The 8,701-nt window shown below is 60.7% G+C and overlaps 1 protein-coding gene across 1 annotated transcript; it reads left to right on the plus strand.

Moving 5' to 3' along the window:
- Window positions 1–1,433: 1,433 nt before the first annotated feature.
- Window positions 1,434–8,398, plus strand: B3GAT1 (beta-1,3-glucuronyltransferase 1). The gene is made up of 5 exons (XM_068555466.1): window positions 1,434–1,545; window positions 5,074–5,582; window positions 6,032–6,328; window positions 7,124–7,224; window positions 8,322–8,398. The coding sequence occupies exons 1-4, from the start codon at window positions 1,434–1,436 to the stop codon at window positions 7,208–7,210; spliced, it is 1,005 nt and encodes a 334-aa protein (XP_068411567.1). The 3' UTR covers window positions 7,211–7,224; window positions 8,322–8,398.
- Window positions 8,399–8,701: the final 303 nt, after the last annotated feature.

Genomic DNA, 8,701 nt, shown 5'->3' on the forward strand with positions numbered 1-8,701 from the left:
AAGGAGTGTGGAGGAGAGAGCTTGCACCCCAGGGTCATTCCCTGCTCTGTGCCTGCACCGTTTAACCCCGCTGGCGGGGGTGGGGGGGGGCCGTGCACCATCTGCCTCCAAGGAGGCTGAGGAGCCAGGGGTGGCAGGGGCAGCGGGGCCACCCCGGGAGACCGCAGTGCCCGTCGCTGGGAGACAACACGGTTCTCGCACCAGGCATGAGGACTGCTGGCAGAGAGAGGCCCAGGCAAGGAGGAGGACGCGCTGCCTCCGAAACGGGAGCCCAGATCCTTCTCGGCCCTGGCTCTCGGCTCCACGGGAGATGGATGCGCGTCTGCCTGGGGCTGGTGGGCAGCGAGCGGCCTCGGGGGCTCGGTGTGCCGGCGCTGGGCACTGGGGCGGCCCACACACCGGGACAGGCCAGGGCCACCCATGGCTGTCCTCCCTCACGCCTCCCCCTGTGGACCCCAGCTGCATCTTGCACGGCACTCAGCTCAGAAGTGAGGAGGAAGGTGAACGTTGGGATGTGACAGTTTCCGTGGTGGTCCGGAGGCTGAGCGCCTGTCTCCTGGCACGTGGGCAGCCGGGCCGGAGGGGAACTGTCCCCACAGAGCACCTCTCCTGGAGCCCCTGCTGCTGCCATTTGAGTGCCGTCTCCCTGGGACGTGGCAGCCCCACCGGGAGCACCTCTCCTGGCTGATGCCCAGCTGCAGCGCCCGGCCTCCGCCCTACCTCCACAGGGGGCTTCACAAGAATAGATCCTGCCCGGGTCCACCCCAGCACCGACTCCTTAATCCAGGCTGTGAAATAACCATCTGGGCACAAGCCTGTGACCATCACAGCTGCTAACTCGTTCCGAGTGCTTGCTGTGTCCATCTGGTGCCAGCCCACGGGCTCCACGGGTGTTAACGCATTTAATTCCCAGAAGGCTTGGGAAGTAGGTGCTGATGGCGCCCATTTCATAGATGAGAAAACTGAGGCACAGAAGTGAGTTGGGGTTAAACCCAGGCAGGTGTGTCTGAACCCTGAGTGGGCAGCACCCACCGCCACCTGTGAAGACAGAGGCTGGCCGCACCCCACGGGCTGGCAGAAGCCAGGCTCCACCCTGAAAACACGATGCTGTGCCAGCCGGCCCTGCGGGGGCCCGTTCTGCCCAGGTCTCTGGCCGCCACCTCTGCTCTCTCTTGCAGGTGTCCACCCCGCAGGGTTCCTGACCCACCCCAGAAGGCAACCCCCACCAGACTCCGGTAGGGCCGGACTCCGCAGACCTGCTTCGGCAATGGGTGGGTTGTGAGCGTGGTCAGGCCTGCCGGCCAGCATTCAGCTTCCCGCTGCCCCGTGCCCGGCCCACCCGGCCCATTCCTGTTCTTTTCTCCCCTGTGCTCGCCGCCGTCCGCTGCCGCCGCGCAGGTAACGAGGAGCTGTGGGCCCAGCCAGCCTTGGAGATGCCGAAGAGACGGGACATCCTCGCAATTGTCCTCATCGTGCTGCCTTGGACGCTGCTGGTCACCGTGTGGCACCAGAGCACCATCGCGCCCCTGCTCGCCGCACACAAGGGTGAGCCCCCGCCCGGCCCCACCTGCCGGGCTTTGCCGATGGGGTGACCACAGCCAGGGCTTCTGGAGTCCTGACTCTCACCTGCTCGGTAGCTGGGGAACCGAGGCCAAGCCAGGCTGATGACCGTACCCTCGGGGGGGTCTCGGCCCGTTTGGGGCTCTGATGACGCCACACACACAGGCACAGACTCACGGGCCAACTCTGCACCTGCTCCCAGGACGTGCACCCCGGGAGGGCTCGGGTGGGTGGCCAGGATTCCCGGCCTGCGTTGTTTAAAACCTTTCAGGGCGAGTGTGGTGTTCGCTCCTCTGTTCCTGGTCAGGAAGCCCTGATCCAGTGCCACCTGTTGAAAATAGGCTGGACAGAGGCAAGTCCCCCAAAGCCAGGTTAGAACTGGCTTCTCCTGGCTCCCAGCCCAGAGCTTTTCCCTCTCACACCAGGGCCCCCTGTGCCCCAAACCCGTCCACGTGCCCCTCCCCCTGGGCCTGCCCCTCACTGCCAGTCTCTAGTCCCACACTCCCCTCTCTGTTCGAGCCCTTCTCCCATGGGAGCCTGGGGAGCCTGATGAAACACAGAGGTGCCCAGGCCCGTCCCAGGGAGAAAGCTGACAGGGCTGGGGTGGGTGGGGGGATGCTGGGAATCGGTGATTTGGGTGCAGGCAGGGCCAAGAGCCACAGTCTGAAGCTGGGCTGCTCCACAATTACACGTCGGGGCCTGCTCAGCCCCGGTGGGTCCTGAGGCTTCTGTGAGGAAGGGCCAGGCTGAAGATGGCTAAATGCCCACTGCCTGTTGGGGCACCTGGAGCTGGCCTCCTGACGTGTATCCTTTCCTCCCAATCCAGCGCCTCTCCTTGGTGCTTACTTTTTTTTTTTTTTTTTTTTGGCCATGCTGCTGGGCCTGTGGGATCTTAGTTCCCCTACCAGGGATTGAACCCGGGGCCTGGCGGTGAAAGTGCCGAGTCCTAACCCCTGTACCGCCAGCGAAGTCCCTGGCGCTTATCATTTTAGAGTTGTCACCCAACAACACATCACTACGTTTACCACATGTAAAGGGACATAATACCACGTGGCTTCCATTCTTGGCAGGGCTCTGGGGTCAGAGACGCCAGGCTGCTTCGCTCAGCACTGCCCTTCCTGCCTGAGGACGGGAACTGGCATCCGCTCTCCCCAGAGCAGCCACGACAGACAGAACGAAGGCAGCAGCAAAGGAAGTTAGGGAGGCCTTAGGACCCAAAGGCAGCAGAAGCCCAGACCCAGCCCTGTCGTAGGCACGGAGAACGTACCAGGGCACAGACCCGCCGGCGGGGGTTGGGGGGAGGGGTGATTTGAGTGGCAGAAAGGGACAGGGAGGAGGAGTGGCTCTCAGTGTCCTTCCCGGGCCTTGGTTTCCAAAACTTTACTCACGGCAGGATAAACTCATCTTTACTTATACCCTGGTCAGAAGCTGCTCTCCTCAAGCTTGTTGTCTTTCACCATCTGACCCAAAACTCCTCCTGAAAGTCCCCTTGGCTGCCTGCATCTGCACGAGTCTCCCCACCCTGCACCCACGGCCCGGGCACAGGCTCCCACTACCACTGTGTGTCTCGTCGTGGGTGTCTTGTTGGCCTTTGGGAGCTCCCTGGGAGCCAGGAGCACACGTGTCCCCGCCTCAGTGCCCAGCGTCCGACCCCACGCCAGCACCCACACCACGGGCTAACAAGAAACGTGGGAAGGGGGGAGGGGGCGGCAGCTGGCTGGACCCCACTTCGCCCCCTGCAGGTAACCACTCACGCCATCCTCTCCATAGTTGCAAGAAGCCATGAGGAACAGGGCCGCTTACCAGAGATGGTGAGCCTCGGGGCAGAGTTCCGAGCCCTTTAACCCACATGTAACTCGTTAAAGGAGATGCAGGTATTGGCTCCATTTTGCAGTTTCTAAAACTGAGGCACCAGAAACCAAGCATCCTGCTCATGGCTGTATGGTTAGTACAGAGTGGCGCAGGGTCTGAGCCCAGGCACTCAGATCCCTAGGTCTGTCCTCTGACGCTTGCCACCTCCTGCTGAGATGGTATGAGAGCAGTGAGGGGCCCACAGTCCTTCAAACAGGAAGACACACCTCAGAGAGAAGGGACTCTTTAAGAACAAGCATACCCGTGGGGGCTTCCCTGGTGGCGCAGTGGTTACGAATCCGCCTGCCAGTGCAGGGGACACGGGTTCGAGCCCTGGTCTGGGAAGATCCCACGTGCCGCGGAGCAACTAAGCCCGTGCGCCACAACTACTGAGCCTGCATGCCACAATTACTGAAGCCCGCATGCCACAACTAGTGAAGCCCGAGCACCCTAGAGCCCACACTCTGCAACAAGAGAAGCCACCAGAATGAGAAGCCCGCGCACCACAATGAAGGGTAGCCCCCGCTCGCCGCAATTAGAGAAAGCCTGCGCACAGCAACAAAGACCCAACGCAGCCTAAATAAATAAAAATTTTTTAAAAAATAAATAAAAAATTTTTTAAAAGACATGAATCAACACCATTTAAAAAAAAAAAAAAAGAATACCCACAGGCTGATTTCCCCTCATGAGAGGACTGCTGGCTTTGCCCATGGGGAGAATGTCCAGGATGCAAGAGAGAGCTTGGTCATTAGAGCCGCCCCAGCGGGCACAGGGTGCCTTCCGGAGAGAGGGGCGCTAGTCCCTGTGAGTGTGTCACAGGGGCCAGGCCTCTGCCAGGTTTCACACACGCCTCCCCTGGGGTACCTGGGGACACGTGGGCACATACGGCTGCTGGGTGTGGGGATAGGTAGGGTCCCAGGTGGCTGAAAGAGCGTGACCAGAAAGTGCAGATTAGGAGACAGACACCAAACCCCAGAAGAGCTGAGATGGGTCTCCACCCTGCCCCTTTGCCCAAATGTGGGAATAAAGTCAGAAAGGACAGGCACAGGATTCAAAATTATCTTGCCAGCTATGGGCAACACCCTAGAACAAAATGCAGTAGTTAAGTATCAAATACTGCACCAAGATTCAGAAGCTGGATTATGTAAGCCCCGCTTGATTCCAGGGTTTGTGAAAAATCAGGGCGAGGTAACCACAGACTCCCGGGTCCACAGTGTGCTGTAGCCACGACAGCACTAACACTGCCCTCGGGCATGGGAGGCAGTGCCCGGGGCTCTGCAGCCCCAGCCTGTGTGGGGCAGTGCAGTCAGCTCTGGCCAGATGGGAAGGGCATAGGGTGGTGAGGACAGGACACTTTGCCATATAAAACCCAACACAGTTGGGAACCGTGGAGGCAATCTTGGAATTTGGCCAGCTGCCCTCAAATAGCTACAGAGCTGTCAGATGCAAGAAGGAGGGAGAGGTCATTTCTGTGTCACCTCGGGAGTCAGAACTAGCAGGACGCAGGGGAGGGTGTCAGGCAAGCGGCCTTGACCGCCAGCTTCAGCCCACAGGGCCCCAGGCAGCGATGCGCTGCCGGTCAGAGCTGCACGGGGCGGGGGGGGGGGGGGGGGGCCGAGGTCCCTGCAGCAGAGCTGCCCACACACCCCCTCCAACCCGCAGATGACGGCAGCGACCCCCGGCGCGAGGCGCCACCTGGCGCGGACCCCAGGGAGTACTGCATGTCCGACCGCGACATCGTGGAGGTGGTGCGCACCGAGTACGTGTACACGCGGCCCCCGCCCTGGTCCGACACGCTGCCCACCATCCACGTGGTGACGCCCACCTACAGCCGCCCGGTACAGAAGGCTGAGCTGACGCGCTTGGCCAACACACTGCTGCACGTGCCCAACCTGCACTGGCTGGTGGTGGAGGACGCGCCGCGCCGCACGCCCCTGACCGCGCGCCTCCTGCGCGACACCGGCCTCAACTACACGCACCTGCACGTGGAGACGCCGCGCAACTACAAGCTGCGCGGGGACGCGCGCGACCCGCGCATCCCGCGGGGCACCATGCAGCGCAACCTGGCCCTGCGCTGGCTGCGTGAGACCTTCCCGCGCAACTCCAGCCAGCCCGGCGTCGTGTACTTCGCGGACGACGACAACACCTACAGCCTGGAGCTCTTTGAGGAGGTGCGCTCCGTGGAAGTATGGGGCCCCAGGGAGGGTGGGGAACCTGGCGCGGCCTTCAGCCCCCGCTGGCGAAGGGGGAGGAGATCGGCGTCGGGCTGCCAGACTGACCATAGCCCTGGCCTCCGGGCACGTCCGCACGAGGGCTTCCAGCGGCGGGGAGAGGGAAAGGGGGTTCCCTGTCGACTCTCTGAGTGTCCTCCGGGTCCGGGAGTCAGGACAGTGGGGGAAGGGAAGGAGTCATTTCAGACTCTTAACTGGGGAGACGGAGACGCAAGTTTTGCAGCAAAGGACGAAGAGGGCAGGTCACGTGACAAGGGGAGTATCAGCTGGTTGGAGGGGTGGCCTTGCCCACAGCCCAGGCATGCTCCTCTGAGGATGCCCGCCCCGAGCAGCCCAGGTGCCCCGACTCCCATCCCTGCCCAGGCGCCCTGACTCTTCTCCTTCTGTAGATGCGCAGCACCAGGAGGGTGTCCGTGTGGCCCGTAGCCTTCGTCGGCGGCCTTCGGTACGAGGCCCCGAGGGTCAATGGAGCCGGGAAGGTGGTCGGCTGGAAGACTGTGTTCGACCCCCACCGGCCGTTTGCCATAGACATGGCGGGCTTTGCGGTCAACCTGCGGCTCATTCTGCAGCGAAGCCAGGCCTACTTCAAGCTTCGCGGCGTGAAGGGAGGCTACCAGGAAAGCAGCCTCCTGCGAGAACTTGTCACCCTCAGTGACCTGGAGCCCAAGGCAGCCAACTGCACCAAGGTAAGACCCTCGGCAGAGCTGACAGCTGTGATGCAAGCTTTCTCCAGCCCACAAAGCCCTCCCTCTAGATCAGGGAGAAGGAGATAGGGCCCCAAACAGCCTGCGAAGGAGAACCAGCCTCCCAAGACAGCAGTTTATCGCCCTTCAGGAGCCACGCTGACGGCAGGTGGGGGAGCAGGGAGGGGCAACCAGCGAGACAGAGCCCAGGACTGAATCCCTCCCTCACCTCGAAGCAGCTGGGCTCCACGACACTCCTGCCAGACACACCTCCATGTGTGCACACACATGCACAGACACAGGCACACATATACATATGCACGTGCACACATACGTGCATGCATGGATGGAACATACATGGGCATGCATATACACAACACACAGGCACACATATACATGTGTTCATGCACACACATGCATGCACATGTACACACACACACACACACACACATGCTGCTTCTAGTTTGGACTTCTCCAGCCAGGGCCTGGGCTGTCACTTAGCTGAGCTGAAGGTCCCAGAACTCTCTCCCTCTGGACCCATCAAGAAATGCAGGGGAGGATGAGAAGCAAGAGGAAATCTTGAGACCTGTTTGTCTCTTTTCTGTAGCTGTAGACTTTCTGTTTCCAACAGATATTTTGAATGCAGCCTATGTACAAAAAGTAAGAATGAGGGAGTAGGTAGAAATAAAGAACAATGGAGAAAATCTTGCTGGAACAAGGGCAGAAGGGGAGGGGGCAGGGGTGGGAGGGCGAGGTCAGAGGCCCGCCCCATGTGGTCTCATGTCTCTGAACACACAGATCCTGGTCTGGCACACACGGACTGAGAAGCCGGTGCTGGTGAACGAGGGGAAAAAAGGCTTCACTGACCCCATGGTGGAGATCTGAGCCCCAGGACACAGGTAGGGGGATGCAGGCAGGTGACGCACCGGGCGGGCCACCCAAGCTTGGATGCAGAGTAAACCTGCCAAGGCTTTTCCTCTTAGTCTTTAATCGTGAAGGTCAGAGCAAATGCCCCATAGAGTGGAGGAGGCATAGTTGAAGTTGACAGGAGCCAGCCTCCCCCCGTGGCTGGGTGGTTCTACCACCAGCTGCTTGGAAGGCCTCACCTTCCAGGCACCGCCTGGTGACAGCTCCCTGTCATCACCACTGTTACCCTGGCCACCAGCCGGTCCCCTTATGAGGCGCTGCTGTGTGGACCCGCCCAGGCTCTGTCTCCTGCAGGTTCCTCTTCCGTCCTGGTGAAAGCGTGGACCGAGGAGCCTGGCCTGACTCCCAAGCTACCACTTTCCTCGGTTTGACCTTTCTTTCTCTAGACCTCAGTTTCTTTGTCTGCAAAATGGGTTGTTGAGGCACCAGGAACAGTCTGGCACATAAGTCCTGCCTAAGTGTTGCTATTTTTATTTGTTTGATTTTTTTTTGGCCACGCCACTCAGCTTGCAGATCTTAGTTCCCCAACCAGGGATCAAACCTATGCCCCCTGCAGTGGAAGCACAGAGTCCTAACCACTGGACCGCCAGGGAAGTCCCTTTATTTGGTTAAAACCCTGTATTGCAGTAGGTCACAGGCTCCATCTATGTTTTAGAGGCAAAGGAGTGAGGTTGAGTAAAGCTGAAGTGAATTGTGCCAGGTGATTGGCAAAGCCAGGAATTTTCTATGAGCTTCTCTGTGATCTCATCAGAGGTGGGAACTCAGACGGTGGGACACACCTCTGTCCTCTGGCCTTGGAGTCAGGCTGCAGCTTCTGTATCACCTGGGCAATGGTCCTGCCCACAGGGGACCACAGGGGGTCTGCTTATCTTGTCCCCTGAACTTAGAAAATCACCTCGGTCACTGCCACTGAGACTGTGTCGGGACACAGCATCACTCCCTGCCTCTCCCGCTCCCGGCCTCTCAGTGGGGACCTGGGGGTGGGCTCTGCGGAGCCCCTGGGTGACGCTTCGGGGGCCCAGGATCCAGCGGCTCCCTCACGCCTCCCCCATTCTTCTCCCCCTCACAGGAGCCCCCTTCTCAGACCTGCTCCTGGCCACCTGTGCTCCCCACGCGGGTGGTCCCTCCGAGGCGGACTCCTGTGGAATCGCCGTCACTCTCCTTTCTACTCTGGGGCCTTCAGAGAGACCAGCCTGATGCCAGGACAAAGGACGGAGACCCTAAAGCACAGAAACCCCAGACCTGTTGTTCTGTTCCGTCTGCCCTGGCAGGGCCGGCCGGGGCAGACACCATGGGCCCCAGCCCGGGAGTGATGCCAGGCTGGGAGGGGGCGAAAGACCCCGGCAGTCCAGCAGAGGGCTCCCCGGCTCCCCCTCGAGGCCCCACGACCACACAGGACACCTGGCCAGGGACTGCGGAAGACAGCAAGCAGCCCCCACGCCCGGCATC

Source organism: Eschrichtius robustus, chromosome 11 (assembly GCF_028021215.1).
Source record: "Eschrichtius robustus isolate mEscRob2 chromosome 11, mEscRob2.pri, whole genome shotgun sequence".
NCBI classification, from domain to species: Eukaryota; Metazoa; Chordata; class Mammalia; order Artiodactyla; family Eschrichtiidae; genus Eschrichtius; species Eschrichtius robustus.